The sequence below is a fragment of the Microtus oregoni genome, unplaced genomic scaffold (genome assembly GCF_018167655.1).
Source record: "Microtus oregoni isolate MIOR12 unplaced genomic scaffold, Mior012 000048F_ref0000485, whole genome shotgun sequence".
In the NCBI taxonomy this organism is placed as follows: domain Eukaryota; kingdom Metazoa; phylum Chordata; class Mammalia; order Rodentia; family Cricetidae; genus Microtus; species Microtus oregoni.
This window is the reverse complement of record NW_024543222.1, coordinates 4,421,753-4,444,843: the sequence shown is the minus strand read 5'-3', so window position 1 is coordinate 4,444,843 and position 23,091 is coordinate 4,421,753. Positions and strand designations below refer to the sequence as shown.

Sequence of the window (23,091 nt, the reverse complement as noted above, 5' to 3'; positions counted from 1 at the left end):
GGCAGCTGAAGGAAAAGAAGTGATCCCAAGGCCATCAGGAGCTTGGGTAAACTCCAGGTTCTGTGGAAAGGCAGGACACCTCAGCAGTTTGAAAAAGTTGTACGGGCAAAAAGGGCAATATGGCTGAAGACCAGGGATGTGCGATCACTTGGTGAACAAGGAAGCTAAATGACTGACTGCCAATTGAGCATGTGCTGTGTATTGCTGGAGCCACTGTTTCTGAATTACTGGGGGTGTTACCCATGAAGCACCATAGAGCTCTGCTGACTGAGAACACAAAACTACAAAATAGAGGGGCTGGAGAGATGGCTCAGAGGTTAAGAGCATTGCCTGCTCTTCCAAAGGTCCTGAGTTCAATTCCCAGCAACCACATGGTGGCTCACAACCATCTGTAATGGGGTCTGGTGCCCTCTTCTGGCCTGCAGGCATATGCACGGACAGAATATTGTATACATAATAAATAAATATTTAAAAAAAAACAACTACAAAATAGGTGCACGTTAGACTCAACTCTAAACAGCTCTACAGTAAAGTAAAGCTGCCCTTGCTTTTGTGAAACAGTTCTGGAACGGAAAATACAGTAATTATGGTTCTGGTGAATTCAAAGAAATGCTGCCTCTGCTCTCTGGACACGCCTCAGATGCTGCTGTCGGCACATTCAGCTCAAGACCACATCACACGGGCCGTGCCACGGCCACCTCAAGACCACATCACATGAGCCGTGCCACGGCCACCTGAAAGTGAAGAGACAGCACTCCCAGGCCACTGCAAGAAGGGACACACAGGGACACTCTGATCTTGTAACTTTATTGAGTGATAAAGATACAGGACTAGGTGATGGCAGGTTTGCAGAACCAGCCTCTGAACAGACCACAGACAAAAGCACTGTAAGAGAAGGGCTTGGAAAATCCACGGTCCAAAGGAAAGGAGGCGTGTAGACAAGGACAAGATCTCTAGGAAAGAAAAAACGCACCTGAATTCTCTACCCAGCCCACAGCAGCACCTCCAAAGTCTACAGGAACCACCAGTGCATGTGGAAAGAGGGTTCCCAGACTTCAGTGAAACTCCAGCCATGCCCTGCACCAAACTAGCGCCAGCTGTGACAGTTGCAGCAAGCCTGTGGTAACACCGCTGCACGGCTACAGAAACCTGTACCTGCAGTGTACATTACCACAGCCACCCAGCTACAAGAAGTGAAAATATGGCCAGCAAGGGTAAAGAACTAATTTTTACTTCATGTGTATGAGTGTTTTACCTGGCTGTATCTCTGTGTACCACATGCATTCCTGGTACCAGGAAGCCAGAAAAGGGAGTCTGACCCCTAGAACCAGAGTTATAGACTGCTGTCGGTCTCTATGTGGGTGCTGGGAACTGCATACAAGTCCTCTGCAAAAAAACAGCTAGCACACCAGGTGGTGGTGGTGCACGCCTTTAATCCCAGCACTCAGGAGGCAGAGGCAGGCGGATCTCTGTGAGTTCGAGGGCAGACAGGGCTACATAGGTGAGACCCTGCCTCACAGACAGACAGACAGACAGACAAGATAGACAGATCGATCGATCTATGTTTGAGGACTGGCAAGACAGCTTAATAAGGGTAAAAAGCTCTTACTAAGCAAGCCCGAACACCTGAGCTTGAACCCTGGCCCTGACCGTGGAGAAATGAACAGACCATAGAGAGCTGTCCTCTGCCTCCACACACATGCTATGGCACAAGCTCTCTTTTGTGCGTGTGCACACGTTAAATTAAATTTTAAAAGTGTATTCACCCAGGTGTAGTGGATACCAGAACTCACGAGACAGGGGATGTCCATTTTGAGTTCCAGGAGACCCAGGGCTATACAGAGACACCCTGTCTCAAAGCAAACAAGCAAATCTACATTCAGGGGTTGTGGGAACAGATCAGTGGAGAACATGTTCTTAGCATGTGGCAAGACTGGATACTATCCTTAAACTTCCTTCTCAGTGCTCGCTGACGACATCCATCAGCTTCACTCTTACAGAGAGGGGACGTGGAGCTGGTAAGCAGCAGTTCAGCCCTTCTCATCAGCCACGGCCGGGGGATTCTGTGCTTTTATATTTGATAAACAGAATGGATTTAGCAAACACGTTTAGGTTCCACGAATGAAAGTGTGGGTTCCTTTAACTCTGAACAATCTTCCCACTTGCAGTGCTGGGCAAGTGTCCCACACGTGACCCCATGCACAGCCACCTCACTTCCACTCATCTAGCCGGAGCAGCAGAGGCTCATGCACTCAGAGGCTGCAGTAAGAGGGAGTTGAGACTATTCAAAGAAAAGAAAAGGTAGATGGGGAAGAGGGAGAGAGGACATGAGGAAGGGAGGGGACTATCACCTTGGTAAGTGAGCACTCGTCAAATGCCTAGCACGTGCAAGGACTGAGCTTCCATCCCCAGTGACAGCATAAATGAATAAGGAAATAAATAAATAGCAATTTCATGTAAGCATTCTATTCTATATTTTCTTTTCTAAAAAAAATGTATTTGTGTGAAAGTTTGTGGTATTGGGAGGGTGGAATGTGTACGTGCCATAAAGTGCATGTACAGGTCATAGGAACTTTCAGAATGGGCTCTGTCTTCCCAAAGCGGGCTCTAGGGTTAAACCTAGGCTGTCCTGCTTGCACAGTAAGAGCTTCTACCCCCGAGGCACCTTCCAGCCCTAGCCTATATTTTCTATACAGAAAGTTGTTCCATAAAGTATTTCCTGAAAGAGGGAGTGTGGGCATGAAATTTGAAGACACTGAACTGAAGTTCGTCACAGAAACTAAAATAGTGACAGAAGAAGTTCAAGGCTCGTGGGTATGCCATGAGGCTATCAATGGCTCACATCTACTTTCATGACCGCCAAATACATTTCTCAAAGGCAATTCCAAGTTGAAGTGTTCTAGGACAGCTCCAGCAACGCTTCAGAGCTTGGCTAAATTTAGAAGCAAGTCCTTAGTAAATTACAGATAGCTACATAGCCAAAAAGCAGTCGTGAGAGCTTCTAAATTAACTCAGAAATCTGCCCAATATCTTACAAAGTCTGTTCCATTCAAAATACCCAATGTCTATCCTCAGCAAGCTCTTACAACAGGGCATTAAATATTATTTAGACCTTGAAACCTGGTCTTTGTATCAACCTTAGCATTAAACACAACACCCATTTAAGAACTTAGGAAATACTCAGTGATTTCTTTAAAGCCCTTTTAGAAAAACATTATTAATGTATATGTATGCCACAGAGCATGGTCCAGCGAGGTCAGAGGACAACTCAGGTTGTCATGTTCGGCAACTAGTGCCTTTACCACCAAGCCATCTCAGCAGTCCTATAATCTACTGGTATTTGTAGATATAACATATCAAGGTAGGTAATTTTAAGAAATCATCAACTCGGGAGGCAGAGACAGTCAGAGCTTTATGAGTTTAAGACCAGTCTGATCTACAGAGTGAGTTCCAGGACTGTCAGGACTATATAGAGAAATCCTGTCTCAAAAAACCAACAAAAAGAATTCATCAAAATGCTAGTGTATCATAACACAAACACAGAAAAAGTAACTATCCGCCTAAATCTAAAGGATCATCTATAGGAGACTTCCCGAAACATCTCAATCACAAAGCAGAGCACTCTCCATCTCTAGGACAGGTCACACTATAAAGCCACAAAACAAGCTCCAATAAATCTAAAAAGATTTAAACCATACAAAGTGAGATCGACAATCACAACAGAATTAAAAGAGAAGCACCTAAAGATTAAACAACATAATCCTCAATAAACAGTAGGTCAAAGAAATAAGGAAAATCAGAAAATAACTTGAAACAAAAACAAAAACTGAGGGCCAGTGAGATGGTTCAGCAGGGGAAGGTGCTTACCACCAGGCCTGAAGAACTGAGTTTGAGTCCTGGCACAGAAGGAAAAGAGAGAGCTGATTCTAGCAAGCTGTCCTCTGATCTCCACTCTCAGCATAGTGTGTCTGTGTGCTCGAACATGCAAACACAAATACACACATGAAACACACACACACAAATAATAATTTTAAAAAGGGAAAAATGCGCCGGGCGGTGGTGGCGCACGCCTTTAATCCCAGCACTCGGGAGGCAGAGGCAGGCGGATCTCTGGGAGTTCGAGGCCAGCCTGGTCTACAAGAGCTAGTTCCGGGACGGGCACCAAAGCTACAGAGAAACCCTCTCTCGAAAAACAAAACAAAACAAAAAAAAAAAAAAAAAAAAAAAAAAAGGGAAAAATGCCGCCCAACTTATGGAATGAAGCTAAAGCAGAAAGTGAGACAGAAATTTATGGCTGTCAACATATATATTAAAAAGAAAACCGAAGTTAAACCCCAGCTCTCAGGAGGAATCCGGCTCTATTACTGGTTTGCATCACCGTATTTCAGAGCACAGCAACCGCGACACAGCTGCATACAGTAAACAGGGATGGTGGCTGTACAGACTACGTGTTTCCTGAAAAGTTCTAAAAACTTGAACATTGATGGGGGAAGCTTTTTATAAATTTTCCAATGATGACGAGATTATTTACTTAATTTCAAAAAAGTTACCTGACCACGGGAAAAGTATAACCTCACTTTCCTTACATTCTCCAAGTAAAAGAATTAATCCACCATTCTTAACTTCCAATCTTCAGCTATTTTTCAAAGCCAAACATTTTGAGAAACTGACATAGTAAAGCAGACAGATGCTTGACTTGAACCAAAAACTCATCCCAAAAGGGGATGAAGAAAGCTCTGAATTATTAGGAGAGTCAACTGAGCTCTAACAGGAACACATGCCTAAGTTTCTAGTCCTTGAGAAGCTGAGACAGCGGATGTCTGTGACTTTCAGGCCAGAGAGGACCACCACCAGAGGGCTGCATAAAAACACCTTCCAAAAAAAAAAAAGCAACAAAACAAAACAAGTTATCTGTAAGCTGCTGCCCGAAGCTCCACTGGCTGTGCCTTTTCTGTACAAGAGTGTGCGTGCATTTACAAGCACACCTATTGTTAACACTGGCCAGACAGCAAAAGTCCTCCACCACCCACCCACCGGACTACTGCAAATGAGCACATTCCTGAATGAGGAGGTTTATTGCCTTATTCTACCTGTTTCTCCAAACCCCCAGCAAAGCTTAACTTCATTTAAAGCACGTTTGCAGCATAAACTAAATAAACCTAGTTTGTCTTCCCATCTTTTTCTGGACATGAGTTAGGAATCAATCTAGAAGAGATTCGTCTGGTTTAAAGAAGGAAATCTGGACTAAAACTACTGTATATAGTCAGTATTGGTGGTGCACACCTTTAGTCCAGGCAGAGGCAGAAACAGATCTCTGAGTTGGGGCCAGCCTGGTCTAACTGTTCAGGTGAGCCAAGTATGTGAAGCAAAACCCTATCTCAAAACAAACTACAAAGTATCTAGAAATGCATGCCAAGTCCCTCTACTGTCATAATTACTTATTAATCTCATGCCAGTTAGATAGAAAGGCAAATGATCACCTTAAAGAAAGCCACAAAGTAAACCATACCTCAGAAAACCACCAAGCATTTTAGGTATCAAAGCAGCTTAAGCATTTCACGAATCTGGTTATCACAGTCCCATAAAGCATTACCAGACTGGGAAACAATGTCCTACCACTATCAGGCCTATTCTGGCTGAGAACTAGAGGCCATTTTCAATAGCTGTCTTAAAGAAGGTGATGTCGGTCCAGGAGTCAGACAGCAGGACAACACAGTATACCCATGTCCCCTTGAGACTAAGAACTAAATTATTAATAGAAACAATCAAGAAACCCAGCAACAGGGAACTAGGAAAGTCAATTATAGAACATTACCTTGATACATTATGTAACCACTAAAAATAATTAGTAAAATATAGGAAAGAGCGCATATTAGATCTGGAGGACACACAGAACTCTATGCATGCTAAACACGCACTGTGCCACTGGGCTACACCTTCGGGTTCCTGTTACACTATCTTTATCTATGCACTTGCACACATACTCACCTGCATGCACACATGTGCACACATGTACTTGCCAAGCAAGGTGCACAAGTGAAGGTCAGAGGACAACGTCCAGGAGTCAGTTCTCTCCTTCCACCATGTGGGCTCCAGGAATGAACCCACCTTGCTGGGTTTGGCAGCATCTTTACTCATGGAGCCATTTCATTGGCCTGTACTACATAACGATAAAGCTTAGGATATTTCTGAAATAGTAGTGCTAAAAGGGATTTATGTAGCGTTTGGAGTTTCCTATGTTTTTTTCTAATAATGTATGGTAAAATAAGTTTAAGTGGGTTGGGTCATGCCTCTAATCCCAGCATTTGGGAGGCAGAGGTAGGCAGATCTCTGTGAGTACAAAGCTAGCCTGGTTTACACAGAGTTCCAAGACAGCAAGGGCTACATACACCCTGTCTCAAACAAACCAAAACTAAAACCAAACAAATACCCATGCTTCATCTGAGTGAGCTCTGGGACAGAGCTGAGCATCCCTGAACGTGAGATAACAGATACACACCTACCAGATTAGTTGGCAGAGGCATGACTTAGGAGTTCCCTGACACCACTCATGCTCCTCAATCATCTTAGCAAAATTAACAGCAGCTAGCCAGTTACAGTCATGCATGTTAGTCGCTGCTGTAAGCACACTTAGCTCTTTTAAATGTTATGGTGGTCCTAGGAAGGCAGGAGGAGGACCAAAATGCAAAACTGTTAAGCAATTTTGTCCACAATCACAACTGGCTAGTAGAAGAGCTAAGACTCAGATTCTAGTCTGAAATCTAACTCTTTTTTGCTTTTTTTGGTTTGGTTTGGTTTTTTGGAGACAGGATTTCTTTGTGTAGATTTGGAGCCTGTCCTGGCACTCCCTGTAGACCAGGCTGGTCTCAAACTCACAGAGATCCTCCTGCCTCTGCCTCCCAAATGCTGGGATTAAAGGTGTGCGCCACCACTGCCCAGCTTTGTTTTGTTTTTCTTTGAGACAGGGTTTCTCTGTGTAGCCTTGGCTATCCTGGAACTCGCTCTGTAGACCAGGCTATGGAGTCTAACTCTTTAGAATACACTGTAACTGTCTCTCATCCCACATCCAGAAAGTGGTGAAATCAAAGAGTATCTGCCAAGTGGAGCAAGATTTGCCTCAGTCATTTGAACTTTCCTTTTTTTTTTATGTCTCAAAGCTTTGATACTAAGCCCCGACTATGGTGCACTTTAGCCTAAAAGACTTAAAACCAGGGTCCAGAGAGATAGCTCAGCAGTTAGGAGCATGGACTGCTCTGACTGAGAACCAGAATTTGGATTCCAGTACCCATGTTGGATGGCTTAGTCTCTGAGCCTACGTAGACACCCCTACGATGACGGAGCTCATGGTATTGGTCCTTCATGGGGTTAATGGTGCCTGTCCTTTGGTGCCAGAGAACACTGGAAAAGTTGTTAAGGTCAAGACATCCAGTCCGAGTTCCACAAATGGTGTCTGATCAACAGTAATGTCACCCTACTGTCAGTGAGGCAGAGTGTGAAGTCCCCAAGGGAACACTGCATATCTTCAGTCATGTCTTCCCCAGAAGAAGGAAGTGGGTCTGTATCCCGGCTCCTCAAGATGCAAAGGAACTGAAAGTTCATTCTCAGCACCTATTTGGAAACTCTGTGTTCAGCTGACAAAGTGACTATAAATCTACTTGCCTTGAGAGAACTCAAATCACAAACTGTTATCCTAAAAACTAAGCTGAAGCTCGGTGGTAGAGGGACCTGACTTTAATCCAGCACTCGGGAGGCGGAGGCAGGAGGACCTCTGTGAGCTCAAGGCCAGTCTGGTCTACAGAGTTCTAGAACAGTCAGGGCTACACAGAGAAACCTTGTCCCCCAAAACCAAAACCAGCCAATCAACCAAACAACTACAGAGATTCTACCTGACCTCAGTCAGAATAGTGGCCCTGTCTGGCCTCCTCAAGCACTGTACACATGTGGTTTAAAGAGATACACCTAGAGCCGGGTGGTGGTGGCGCACGCCTTCAATCCCAGCACTTGGGAGGCAGAGGCAGGTGGATCTCTGTGAGTTCGAGGCCAGCCTGGTCTACAAGAGCTAGTTCCAGGACAGGCACCAAAACCACAGAGAAACCATGTCTCGGGAAGAAAAAAAAGAGATACACCTAGGTAAAAACACTCTTATATAGCAAATAAAAATAAATTTAAAAATCTAAAAAAGATTATAAATAAACGCTGAGGATTTGGACAAAAGGGAATCCTATATACACTTCTGATGGGAATGTAAAATACTCCAGCCACTAGGAAAATCAGTATGGGTATTCCTTTAAAATCTGAAGACAAAGCCAATGCGATGGCCCAGCAGGTAAAGGCTCTTGCCATCAAGCTTGATGACCCGAGTTCAATTCCCAAGATTCACATGATGGAAGGAGCAAACCAAAAGCAACAAACTGCCTTCTGATTTAAACATGTGTGCTGTGACATGTTCACAATGCACCCCAAACACGACTAACAGAATTTAAAAAAAATCCTGAGGGAAGGAGACAACTGACCAGTTGTTTTCTGGTCTCCTCAGGCACACCACAGCACACTCATATACACATCATACAAACACACACATCATAAACATGCACACCACAGCACACTCATACACACATCATACAAACACACACATCATAAACATGCACACCACAGCACACTCATACACACATCATACAAACACACACATCATAAACATGCACACCGCAGCACACTCATATACACATCATACAAACACACACATCATAAACATGCACACCACAGCACACTCATATACACATCATACAAACACACACATCATAAACATGCACACTGCAACACACTCATACACACATCATACAAACACACACATCATAAACATGCACACCACAGCACACTCATACACACATCATACAAACACACACATCATAAACATGCACACTGCAACACACTCATACACACATCATACAAACACACACATCATAAACATGCACAGCACAGCACACTCATATACACATCATACAAACACACACATCATAAACATGCACACTGCAACACACTCATACACACATCATACAAACACAAAAAAGCACATAAAGACAATGATAAATTAAAAATTAACAGCCAGGTGGTGACACACGCCTTTAATCCCAGCACTCGGGAGATAGAGGCAGGCAGATCTCTAAGCTCGAGTCCAGCCTGGTCTACAGAGCAAGTGCCAGGACAGCCAGGGCTACACAGAGAAACTCTGTCTCAAACAAACCAAAACCAAACAAAAAAGAAGTGAATGGGGCAACTGCGGATAATTCTATTAAGGGAATTAAGTCACTCTCAGAAAGACAAATACCATGTTTTCTCTCATTTGTGATCCTGCAATTTAGATACACTAAAATCACAGACATACATAGATCTACACTGATGACAGAAGTAGAAATGAAATTGTCCAGGGAACAGAGAACAAAATAATGCTGGAAAATATGCTCAAAACACATTATACATGTGAAGCTTTCCATAATATTGCATAATCATTTTAAAAAAGACATACAAAAAAGTAGGGTTTTTTTTCCTAGAATAGAAAAAAGTACTTAGGATACAACACTCTAGTTTAGTCAACATTACCCATAAGTAATCATAAATGCATCTCTCAGTATACCAACACTAGATTTTAAAGCAGCCCTACTTTTTATTTCTTTCCATGTTATATTCAAATATCTGAAGTGAGCCTTATACACAGAAATATATGCCTGCAGCTGTGATAAAACCAACCAAACAGGGCTGTGTGGTTAAGAGCATTGCCTGCTCTTCCAAAGGTCCTGAGTTCAATTCCCAGCAACCACATGGTGGCTCACAACCATCTGTAAAGAGGTCTGGCACCCTCTTCTGGCCTTCAGGCATACACACAGAATATTGTATACATAATAAATAAATAAATATTTAAAGATTAAAAAAATTTTGAAAAAAAAAAAAACCAACCAAGCAGACCGGGCTGTGCTCACCAGTGGGCAGTCTTCCTGCACCCACAGGAGATATAGACACCATTAGATGCCAGGTAGAAAGCCCATGATTTTTCCTTTAACATCCTCTTCCTCCTAATAGCCTATACCACACAGGTACTTAGATCACACAATAGAGACTGGAACATTCCAGGCTTGGGACTCTACACCTCCCCTAATAAAAGCCCAAGCTGGGCTGTGCGACGACTCAGCGGGTAAAATGCACTTGTCACCAAGCTTGTTGACTTGAGGCTGACCACCCACAGGAAAGGAAGGACTGACCTCTACACACATGCCGTGGCACCCGTGCCCGTTTTCCCCAAATAAGTAAGGGTAAAAATAAGAATCTAAGTTAAGGGGCCTTTTGTCTTCCAAAACTCTGGAGCTAAGCCTTGGGCCTCCTAGTTCAGTAATGTATTTTTCTTTCAGAGTTGCTGAAGACAGAAAGTGTAGCTTATGCCTCGTCCCCAACAGCCAAGGCAATGAGTCCGGTTCAGGCCTGCTCAGTAAATAAGACACTGAAGTAAGCTAAGTGGCAGAGACGGGTGGATGCTCAAAGGGCAGAGAGTGAACTCAAGACCTTCTTCTCAAGCAGTTCAGGAGGACAGTAAAAGCAGTGAGTCAGACACCTCAATGACTGGAATGCTGGTCCCCTCCAGAATTGAAGAAGGAAGCAAGCAACCTCAATGGAATTCACACAGGTCTGTGGGCTTGAAATGGCCCTGGGATCCCTGTGCAGCGGTGCCTGAAGAACAGTCAAGACATGCTACTGCTGGCCTTTATTCTCAACACTCAGGAGGCAGAGACAGGCAAATGGCTGAGTTTGAGGCCACCCTGATCTACAGAGTGAGTTCCAGGACAGGCTCAAAAAGCTACAGAGAGGGGCTGGAAAGACAGCCCAGCGGTTGAGAGCATTGGTTGCTCTTCCAGGGGACCCGGGTTCAATTCCCAGCACCCATATGGCAGCTCACACCAGTCTGTAACTCTAGTTCCAGGAGATCTGATGCCAATGCACATAAAGTTAAATAAATGTTTTTTTTTTTTTTAAAAAGCTACAGAGAAACCCTGTCTCAAAAAAAAAAAAAAAAAGGCATCCCTACAAGGCAGTTTTATAGGACCAATGCTAAAAATACGAAGGACTTTTTCACATGCCTAGCAAGTGCTGCACCTCTGAGCTACAAACCCGGTCCCTTTCTCTGCCACAACAGCGAGGGACTTAAGTGCATCTCAACCATGCAAAGGCCTGGAGCGTGCAGGGAAAAGTCTTCTCTTTCTTGAGTACCTCTGCTCTCCAGGCAAAACACAAGCTTCAGGAGAGAAGGACAAGTAACAACACCAGCACAGGCAATACATGTGTCATCTCAAAACAGAACAAGCAAAGAAACAAGCAAACCAAAAAAAAAAAAAACCCAAAACAAACAAAACAAAAAACAAAGAGGAAAAGAAAAGGAACAACAAATATCTCCCTATTTCAATTAAAGTTTAAGTGTCCCACACCACTGCAGCCCTTTGAGCCCAAAGCTATCAAATGATATCAAAGTGAGTGATGACGTGGGCTTACTCCCGAAGAAAGGAAGAAAACTGCTTGTTTGTTTTACCAACAGTTCTTCACCCAGAGCACCCCTCCTCCTGGTGAAGCTGTGTCAGAGCTGAGACAAAGGACAGTCACTGTGCCACACACTCACACTCGCTCGCACTTGCTCTCGCTCTCTGGAGTGGAGCCACAAGATTACTAACAAACAGCTAATGGCCACCGTTCAAAAGCAATAATGGCATCATGACCTCATATCCCAGTTATCTACCGAATTGGAAAGAACTAAGTGTATGGCTTTCTCTCCCAAACAGAATGCGAAAGTAAATGGGAACATTCTGATTCACCTTCCTCATCATAAAAATTCCCAGGAGGACATGAACAATGTGTCAAACATTTATGGTCTAGGTGCAGGGCAAACTCAAGAGACAGCACCAGGGGGTGGTGGTGTTCAGGGTCCCTGGTTTTGTTTTCATTTGTAGATGTGGTGTTAACAGGCAATGGGGATGCACTGACAAGAAGATTATGAACCACCAGCCCTGCAAGTCCAGGTTACCAGGGGAGGTCTAATGGGAACCCTATGCATTACAGCACAACACAACACAATGTGTCAGGCACGGTGGAGCTCACCTATAATCTTGGGCTACATAGTGAATTCTAAGCAAGCCTGGCCTAAAAAAAATAAATAAATAAGAACTCTGTCTCCAAAGAGCCAAACCAAATAAACAAAACCCCTGGTTCTTAAGGGTTTTGTACAGGCTGCAAACGTTGAGTGCCTGAGTAACAGCCTCACTCTGAGACAGCACAAGTGATTATCTCCTGTACACAGTAAGCACAGAGCAGATGACCTCTGTGCCAATGGCAGAGTCATTTAGTAGCAGGACTTCCCTCTCTGAGTCCTAGCACTCTAAGAAACCAGCAATGGGCTCTGAAGCCAGGGCTGATTCCGTCCATCTCTCAAACAGCTTTGTGTCACAACCAAGGGGCTAACTTCTGGAGCAGCCTTTCAGCACTGCCTTACGGACATGCAGGTCAACTGACATTTAGCCTCTCTCCCTGGACAGTGTAACCATTTCAGAGCCCAGCTCCTTGATGTGGAAAATGTGTAACAGTTTCCTATGAGATTGAAACATTCCATCCTACAGGTAAGATCTTTAAAAAGGGAAATAAGCAATTCAAAATAGCTGCAGGAAGTCCCTGAAACTGACCAGATTCACTAGGCCCCTCCCTGCCAGAGTAAGCAATAAAAACTGAGCGTCTCCTTCTCAGTAGCCATGGGACAAGAAAAGGCTCAGAGGAGAGGCGCTGTAGACTCTGAGACCAGACCAGCTGCCTGCAAGAGGTTTAGAGCAGTGTCCGCCTGCAGGCTGTCCAGGGTGCTCCAGGTTTTCCAGCTTGTGTGAACTGTGACAGGCTGGAGTGGGACCTGGTGGTACAGCTGTCTTTGAGTCATGTCTGCTCCTGTAAGTAACCCCTCACCCATATTCCTGTAAGTAACTCCAATAAAACCTCCTGGCTCACTCACTGAGCTGGACTTTGGTCTGTCGTGGGCTCCCTATCTGTGCATTTCCTCAGGAAAAGTTGTCACATAATAATATTCCCTCACTTTGAGCACTGAGGGCAGACTTGATCACTATCCATAGGTTCACATAATGAGTCTTTATAGTTCTTCCCATAAATCACGTTTTCACTTTCTTCCTCTAGAAAATCAAAGAGTAGCACTTGGGTAGGGGAAAAAAAAAAGCAAAAAAGCAGGGAAAGCCACAAATATCTAGACTAGGGCTCTGAGGAAAGAATATCAAAACTTGAGACACAGGCAGCATTCAAAATACTAAGCTTTAGTTTCCCCACTTGTAGCCCATACACTCTTAGACAACACTCGCCCTGTAAAGAAAAGCGATAACCAGAAGGGTGAGCTGCTCCAGCCAACTGCGTACATCACCGTGTGCTAGGTCACTGCACGGCCCAGTAAGCTCCAAACCGCGAAGAGGCTCACTTCTAATCTGTATCCATCTTTTACGCAATTAGACTTTAATTCTCAGTAATTGCTCAAGTTCCTCTAAAGAAAGCCAAAATCTAACGTGTATAAGGGCAAGTTAAACACTGTTATGTGGAACTCCATTAGTTTTTTTTCTCAGAAATGAAAGGCAATGAACTCTTCAGTGAGTTTGGGCATATACTCACCCTCTCCCTAAGCGGCTTCTAATCTAGGGCCCCATGACAAGAGGCAGAGTTTTCTGGCTATGCACAGCAAGACTAGAGGAATGCTTTTACATAAATTATTCACGTTCAGGATTTAAAAACATTCCTTGTGGGTTTTTTTTAAAATACAACTTCACAAGGTAAAGCCATCACTCATGATCCCTTCCGACTTTGCCTGTGTCAATAAACAGACAGACAGACATCACACAAAGGCAGTTAAGGAGCACACACCACACCACTCTCCTATGCCACATTTAGTAATCGCTCCGGCATCTACTACGGCAAGCTGTCCAATTAAACCTGGTGATGGATGTTAAAGTGTGCACTGAGGAAAGAAAGCATAGCGTCTTTGTGTGTTACCAGGGTGAGGAAAGGCAGCCAAGCACGAGAGGCAACCACATCAGCACTCACCTTAAGGATGTCCCCCCTTTTGAAGCTCAGCTCATCATCAGCAGTAGCTTTGAAGTCATATTTGGCGATGGCTTCCATTCTGAGCGCCGCTCAGTGCTCAGCAGCCTGAAGCAGGGGGGAAGGGAATCTTCCCTGCTGAAGAGCTCTGGGTTCAGCCTTTCCGATTCTGGGGCTATTCTTGCACACTGGGACACACAATGCCACCCTGAATCAGAAGAGCGACGATTAAGAGAAGTGGCCAGATCGAAGGCAGCCCCGCCCTGCCAATTGGCCTGCACTCCCAGCCCCCACGCCCCCTGGCTCCGCTGGGCTCAGCCCCCTCCTCCTCCCTTCCAGGCAACAGCTCTTCTTCTTCCTCTTTTCAGCCTCAGCCCCAGGCGACTGACAGGCCCAGCGGCCAATGGCGGCAGCTGCTTAAGCTATTCCAGAATACACTTCCTCTTCCTTCCCGCAGGGTGTAAGCTCCGGAGCCGGCGCCGGTCTCAGCCTTTCCCCTAACACCCCTTCACACAACTCCCCCACCCAAGGCAGGTCGGGCAAAGCAAGGCTCCGGAGGTGCTTACACGGGCCCCCCTCCCTTTCCGCACCACCCGCTGGTGTCCTGAGGACCAGAACGCTCCCATTCTCCGGCAGAGCCGCCGTGCAGGACTTGGGCATTAAGAGGCTCTACTCTACTGAAACTAAACCTTGACCTGTTCTCAAAAGGAGGTGAGAGAGCGAGCCTAGAGTACTTCTTACCCACCAACAGCGATACATCGTCCACACCGGCCTGTCGCTTGGTCACCAGAGGACTCAAGGAATCTGCTCTTGCACAAGATACCCCAGACTCTAGTCCTTGAAATAGGTGATCCAGGTTTAACATTCAGGAACAGTCTCTACTTTAATTCTGTTTGTTTGTTTTTCCAGACAGGGGTTTCTTTGTAGCTTTGGAGCTCTACTTTACTTCTAAACAGCACAAGAGCAGAACTGATCTAATTTATACTTAAAAGTAATCCCTCTCTCCGGGCGGTGGCAGCGCAAATCTTTAATCCCAGCACTGGGGAGGCAGAGGCAAGGGGATCTCTGTGAGTTCGAGGCCAGCCTGGTCTACAGAGCAAGTTCCAGGACAGGCTGCAAAGCTACAGAGACCCTGTCTCGAAAAACAAACAAAACAAGTACCCCTTTAAGCAAATCTGAGCCATCAAGTTATATCTGGGGCAGCGGGAGGAAGGGTTTCACACCAGAGTTATGGCTGGCCTGACATCCATATATACACCAGTCTGGCCAAGAATTTGAGGTGATCCGCCTGATTGGTCCCCAGAGTGCAGAGACGCACGTTCACCACCTCAAATGTCTTCTCTGGGGACAGGTTAAGTACAGGCTGGTACCAGATGGTCCAACCCCAGTCTCATCCAGTTCCTACTCTGCTTTCCTCCGTCAGGAGAGCCCTGCAGTGAGTGAGCAGCCTTCTGTCGGTGGACCATTTCTCCATGTGAAGTCCTAGGTCAGAACTTCCCCACGGTGTATCCACTGACAGTGACCTGGGACGGACGGTGTGGCCACGATCAGGGGCGTCATCTTGATCTCTGCATACTTAAGGGAGGATGAAACCCCTACTCCGGTTTGCAGTCACAGTTCACATACAAACTAGACAAACACAAACAAGAGCCCTGGCAGAAGGGAGAGGATTGTTGACAGTGGCACCTTTCTTGGCTAGTTACCACCCAGCAGCTCACTTTGAGGGGCACGAGTGATTATTACTCTTGTTCTAAAGTTAACATTTGGAGCATTACTCAAACATTCAGCAGCAAATGGGCTACGCAGCAGACCAGCTGGAGATGTGAGTGCTACCAGGGGAGAGATCTCCCGAGGGATGTCCTCAGCCAAGTCTGAAGGCCACCACCCTAGCAAACCACACTGCTGCTTGTTCTTCACGGCCATACCTTTGTGTGTCTATGTGGTGCTGACTCTCAGGAGAAGAGGAAGAAAAAGTCTGAGCGAATATAAAAGTTTTAAAAATCAAAGGTTAGCCCCAGTATCCTTAAATTCTCAATATAGTCTCTGTAGTTATTTTTAATAGATTAAACTATATCTACAATTTTTAAGTATGTGTGTGTTTTGACTGCAGGTACATCTGTGTATCACATGCATGCCTGGTACCCAAGGAGACCAGAAAAGGGTGTTGGATCTCCTGGAGCGAAATTAAAGGTAGTTTGAGAGCTGCCCCGTGTGTGAGTACTGAGATTCAAAAACAGGTTCCCAGAAGAGAAATAAATGCTTTACCTTTTAGCTATCTTTCCAGCACTGACACCAACTCATTGCTTTGATTTGCATTTATGCTTTGTTTTGTTGTTTAACTTCCAGTGACTTGTCAGGCTCTATTCAAGATGCCCCCCCCCCCTTCTCTCTCTCTCTGATTGCTCAGTCTATCTTAGAAGGTAGCTATTGGGGGCTGGAGAGATGGCTCAGAGGTTAAGAGCATTGCCTGCTCTTCCAAAGGTCCTGAGTTCAATTCCCAGCAACCACATGGTGGCTCACAACCATCTGTAATGGGGTCTGGTGCCCTCTTCTGGCCTGCAGGCATACACACAGAATATTGTATACATAATAAATAATAAATAAATATTTTAAAAAAAGGTAGCTATTATCCCATTTTCTGGTCAGAAAACTGCATCTCGTTTAAAAGGCTTGCTCGGTTTAAAAAGCCAGGCGGTGGTGGCGCACACCTTTAATCCCAGCACTTGGGAGGTAGAGGCAGGCGGATCTCTGTGAGTTCGAGACCAGCCTGGTCTACAAGAGCTAGCTCCAGGACAGGCTCCAAAACCACAGAGAAACCCTGTCTCGAAAAACCAAAAAAAAGGCTTGCTCGGTATTATAGGTATAACTGATAGGATCATTACTTGAATGAATGGCATTTCTCCTGCCTCCCCAGACCATGAAGACTCAACAGTAAGCTATGCTGGCTGGCCTAGTGCCACGGAGAGGGAGAGAGAATTTAGAGAAAGAGAACAGAATTTTATCAAATCCTTTAGGCTGCATTTTCAGATACAATTCACTTCAACAATTACAACTGTATTTTCCACTTTACTGCATGTGATGGGCTCTCAAGATGTGTGCTAACCGCTTAGAGCCACTCTCATTAGGAATGCTAATGTGCCCAGCCACTTCATTTCTTGAGAAGAGCAGTGTCAGCTCTGGTAGGAGCTAGAGAGACAGCACAGTGGGAAAGCATGTGCTTAGCACACTTGATTGAACTCTGGCTCAATCACCAGGCAGTGTGTGTGCACGCACATGTGCGCACATGCAAATTAGGTACCCGTGTTTGTCTTTAGGTCTCTTTCCTTTAATAGTGTTGTGTATAGCACAGTGAGTGTATGGTGGTGTTGCTATCTTTAATGGAAGGTTGGGATTCCTTGGTTATGGATAACCTAATCTAATCTCTTCAGGTTTTCTAAGTCAAATGCTAATTTTATTTGCCACAGACAGAAAGTATTGATTTGATTTTCTCACATTTATCTATCCATGTATTTGTGTGTGCATGTGGGAGTTGGTTCTCTCCTTCCACCAAGTAGGTTCCAGGGACAGAACTCGGGTCAGCAGGCTTGGTAGCAGCATTTACCTGCTGAGCCCTCTCAATGGCTTCTGGTTTGATGTTCTGTTAAGTGATTATTTGAATAGTTTCAACTTTTACAAGTGTTAGACATTTGTGTTTTGTTTTTTAAGATAAAGTCTTACTATGGTTTGTGCTAGTCCTGAACTCAGTCAGGGTTGTCCCCCTGCCTTAGCCTCTCAGATGCGAGGATTACAGGTCTGAACCAGAGTGCTAAAAAGGCTCACTCTACACCTTGAATGCAGCTGCAGGAAAGCAGGGCCTGAGAACTATCTCACCATTTGTGTCTAGAGACAGATAGCACCTCTTGTAGCCCAGGCTGGCTTCCAACTCTATGTACCAGAGGATGACCTAACCTGATCTGTTTTCACCTACCAAGTGCTGGGATTACAGACATGCACCACCACACCCTGTTAGTGTAGTACAGGGATCCAATCCGGGCTCCTGTATGCTTGGCAAACACACCATGGACCAAGCCTCAGCCCTAGCCTGACTTGTACTTTTTGTTTTTTGAGACAGGGTTTCTCTGTATAGCCTTGACTGTCCTGGAACTCACTCCTAGATCAAACTGGCCTCAAACTCACAGAGATCTGCCTGCCTCTGCGTCCCAGTGCTGGGACTAAAGGTGTGTGCCACCATGACCCAGCCTGACCTTGTACTTTCTTTGCTGTTCAGTTGTGTTGCAGATGTCTCAAATTTTGATCCACTTAAAGTGCATGTCCTTTTGCTACATGTATCTTGACATGTATTTCTGAGTTTTATTGATTCCTGCATGAGGTCCTCCTAATGGGGAATTTATTCTTTTAATTCAGGTATTTGTATGTAAACTTACAAAGGTTGTCTATTTTAAATCAGCCCATTTGGGGACTAATTTATTGTGGGGCCAGCTTGACAAACTTTTCCTGGAGAAGACACAGCATACAAGTCTACTCGCCCCAGATAGGGACCAAAGTATGGAAGCCACCGAAGTCCAACTTGGTGAACCAATGAGTTTTACTGGAGTGAGTTACAGGAATATGGGTGAGGGGTTACTCACAGGAGCAGACATGACTCAAAGACAGCTGCACCACCATATCCCATTCCAGCCTGGGTGACAAAGCTGGGAGCCTGGAGAGCACTGCATAGCCTGCAGGCAGCTAAACAGGTTGGAGAGGGTCTGACCTTCCGCAGCTCCACTGGTTTCTGCTTCTTCCAAGCAGCTGGTCTGGTCAAAAGAGTCTTCTTTGCAACATGGTTTCTCTTAGTCCAAAAGGGACTCAGATTTCATTGCTCCTCTGGCAGGGAGAGGCCTAGTGAATCTCTTCAGTTTCAGGGACTTCTGCAGCTATTTTGAGTTGTCTGCCTTCCTACTAAAAGTGCTTCCCTGTAGGATGGAATCTTTCAAATGATTCAATCTCAGAGGCAACATTTACATTACAGAACACTGCTGAGTTCTGCCATAACCTAATTTTAAAAAGATACCCCTACCAAGTACAGTAGCATAAGCCTAAAACTCTAGCACTGGGCTAAGGCTGAAGCAGAACAATTCAGTTTGAAGTGGGGGCTATACACATTGGCGCATACCTTTAATCCCAGCAATTGGGCAGCAGAGGCAGGAGTATCTCTGTGAGTTTGAGGCCAGCCTGGTCTGCATAGTGAGGGCCAGAGAAGCCAGGCCTACAGAATCCCTGCCTCAAAATAAATAAAGGTTTGAGGTCAACCTGGACTACATACATACATACACATACATATGTATGTATGTATATAAAATCAAGACCTTGTCCCAGAAAAGTACTTGAATAAAGAATTGTTTCTAGTCAATTTATTGTCAGGTAATGTTTATTCATACAAATTTTAAGAATCACTGCTAAGATCTGACTGGAGTCTTAAGCAAATTTTGAAATTTGCATTCCAGAAAATGCACCATGTCTGAACAAAATACAAATGATACGTATTTAACTTGGCACAACTCTGGGGAAAACCGACTTTGACAAACACAAAGCAACACATCTCAATCATCACTGGCCAGAGGGTAGAGCTCCTCAGTAGGTTCTAACTTCTGTCCAAGAGTATGACGGCCCTGTCCTGCAGCCACCTGTCCCAAGTCTAAGGCTCCAAAACGCTGCTGCACGTGACCTAACGGGAATCACTGAAGAGACCTCAGGGAGCCAATAAGCCACCACTTAAAACCCAACAATTGAGCTAGAGAGATGGGCTAAAGACTTAACAGCTCAGGCTGCTAAGAGCACTGACTGCTCTTCCAGAGGACCTGGGTTCAATCCCCAGCACCCACATGGCAGGTCACAATCCTCTGTAACTCCAGTTCTAGGGTCCTCTATTAGCCTCTGAGGACACCAACTATATATATATATATATATATATATATATATATATATATACACACAGACAGACAAAATACACTCACCCACATAAAATAAATTATTTTGAAAAGCCTAGTAAGGACTAAATCAGTAGTTAGAAGGGGTAGGCTTTAATTTACACATTTCTGAAGTTGTTCCCTTAGATTTTTCAAACTATCTTAATTCATAAATTCCACAGGTGATTTTCATTTGACGATTGCCAGCCATACTAAAATCCCAAAGATGAGTCTTTTTGCCCCCAAACTGTCTCAATCTTCCTTACTAACAGTGAAACGACACAAAGGGAGAAAGGAGGAAAATACTAGACACAAAAGTAAGAAAACACTAAAATACAAATGCGACAAGCAAACAGGCAAAATCCACTTGTGACCTGATGGCACTATGGACTACTTAGGAATGAATTCAGTCCTTTGAGTCTCCGAGTTCCCAGGGGAAAACTTAAGTCAGCCCCCCCGCCCCCCCCCCCGACGCCCTAGCAGCCCTGATGGCTGGCTGAAGAATACCGTGGACGTTTAAAAGTGAGAAATGAAAACGGGGAAAAGAAAAAGGAATCTTGGAACGACGGAGAAAATTAACAGGATTAACAGTGCCAAAACGGGCAGAAACTTCGAAAATTATAGCGGAGGAAGAGCAAGAAGGGGAAGTAGATTATTTTTAAAAAGGGGGTGGAGAGGCAATGACTAGCGTTACAAATGGAGTGGAAAGGAGACGAAGAAGCAAAAACTGGAGAACAAAATGAAAGAGGGTGCGGAAGTCAGAATAAAGCCTATTTCTCTAGGCTCTTCTGAGTGTCAACGGAACCAGAAGATGGACCTTGAGTGCGCTTCGGCTCCTCTGTAAACTGCACTGCTACAGCACTTGAAGACAGCCTAAAAAAAATCACTTTCTAAACAAACTCTAGCTCAAACGGAGCGCTGCAAACGGACATGAACCAGCGGGGCTCTCGCTGAAATCCTTCCTCCCAGCGTTCCCATCAGCTGCTGTTCCTGCTTTTTCCCCAACAAGTATTTTTTCAAGTAGCTCTAAAAAAGACGCGCCCAGCTCTGACAAAGACCCGTCGACGGGTCCGGGTAACAACCATTCAAGCACACGGTGGATCCCCGCACACAATTCGGCCGCAAGATGCCAAAAGATGGTGACGTGGTTGCTTTGCAGGTCAAAGGAGCATCAATCACGTTAGCGAGCCGGCACCGAATCCCCCGCCTCCCGGGCTCAGTCAGCCTGACTCAGAACAGCACCCTGCGCCTCTCGGCTGCTCCGGGCTCCCTCTGCGCCAAGGCGGACGGCCGTAGCACGAGACCTCCCCGACCAGCCGGGTCTCTGCCCCAAGCGGGAGGAAGACCGGCACCAGGAAGGAAGCGCCCCAAAAGGGGAAACGAGGAGACGGCAGCGCAGCAACTGCGCTCGGGTCCGAGCCATCCCCGGCCCGCCAGCGGCCCGCTCCGGCAAGCCCAGCAGATCGGGCCCGGGCAGCCCGCCGCGGCGAGCCCCGGGACGACAGAGCTCCCGCTCTCCTCCCGCCCGCTCCCTTGCACTCACCTTGGCGCAGCCGTCCGCTCCGTTGTCCAGCCCGGCCCGCCCTGCGCTGCCGCCCGCGGCCGCCAACCCCGCTGCTGCTCCCCGATTGCGGCTCCCGCTGCCCCAGCCACCGTCTTCGCCTCAGCCTCGCTCGCTCTCGCCGCCGCCGCCGCCCGATCGCTGAAGCAGCAGCAGCAGCCTGGCTTCCGCTCCTAGACAGGGTCCCGCGAGAACTTCCCCACGCGGCCCCGCCCCGCCGCGCCCCGCCCCCGCGAGACTTCCCCCGGCGGAAAAGACCCAGAGCGCAGGCGCTCCTCCTCGGCTCGGCCCGGCAGGTAGCCCAGCGGGTGCCTGCACGCATGCGCCAGCCCACCCCGCAGCAGGTGGCACGGGCTGGGCTCCGCCCCTGGGTCGCTGTAACCCTCTGGGTGCCGGAGCTGGTGAATTATAGGTCTGCCCTGGAGGAATAACCCTTTCCACGCTCAGATCACGTTCCTTTCCCGTTCTACCAAACCAAGGCCAAAAGGGAGAAGGAAGAGCGGTGTCAAGATGGCTCAATCCGAGTAGAGGACCAGGCATAGAACTGTTTGGGAATTTGGTTCGTAAGATGAGTTGTTTGGTCTGTTGAATAACTGAGCCACATACCTAATATAGGTAAGCACTGTGTTGGGTAAAGAAGATAAAACCACGAAGAGATCCTGGCCTTCAAGCAGTTCAGTCGAGAGTAGCAATAGAGAGTAAACGAGCGATGTCTTGGGCTGGAGAGAAATCTCGGAGGTTGAAAGAACTTGCTGCTCTTCCAGAGGACCTGAGTTCCGTACCCAGCACCCACATCAGAAGACTAACAAGTGTCTGTAACTCCAGTTCCAAGGGATTTATTGCCTCTGGCCTCCGGCCAACACCGGCATTCACCTGCACACACCCTCATGCAGACACACACCCACACACCTGTAACATAATTTAAAATAATACAAGTAGCCCAGCGTGGTGGTGCGCGCCTTTAATCCCAGCACTCTGGAGCAGAGACAGGCAGATCTCTGTGAGTTCGAGGCCCATTTGGTCTACAAAGCGAGTTCCAGGATAGCCAGAGCTGTTACACAGAAAAACCCTGTCTTGAAAAAAACCAATTAAAATAGTAATAATAATAATAATAATTTTCTAAGCATTAAAATTAATAATGACAGTACTGTTGTAGCTCTTTGGAGGAAATGCTGAGGAAGCCAAAAAGATGGAGAAAGGCTCGCCCTGTTCCTCTCTGCCCATGCATAAAACTTCACAAAGGAGGTGATGCGAAGCAAGTATTGGAGGGTGAGGAGGAGTTCCGCAGCCCAGGAGCCAGGGCGAGAGCATAGCCGGCAAGAGAAACAGCGCTTAAGAACAGAGCAATGGAGGCGTGGGAAAGCCGTGTTCCATGCAATGCAAAGTACATAGCCGCCTATTTGGGGGCTGCTGAGTGTGGGGGAGTGGTGAGTAGGGCTTGGAGAAGTGACTCTCAGTTCCAATTACAGG

At 46.1% G+C, this 23,091-nt stretch overlaps 1 protein-coding gene across 1 annotated transcript in view; it reads right to left on the bottom strand.

Moving 5' to 3' along the window:
* Grb2 (growth factor receptor bound protein 2) overlaps positions 1-21,817 on the bottom strand; it is a 66,059-nt gene extending 44,242 nt beyond the window's left edge. Inside the window, exons 1-2 of the mRNA XM_041635831.1 lie at positions 21,604-21,817; positions 14,116-14,320 (exon numbers count right to left, since the gene is read on the bottom strand). Of these exons, the coding sequence (XP_041491765.1) occupies positions 14,116-14,193 (78 nt within the window). The 5' untranslated portion in view covers positions 14,194-14,320; positions 21,604-21,817. The remainder of the gene's footprint in view (positions 1-14,115; positions 14,321-21,603) is intronic.
* Positions 21,818-23,091: the final 1,274 nt, after the last annotated feature.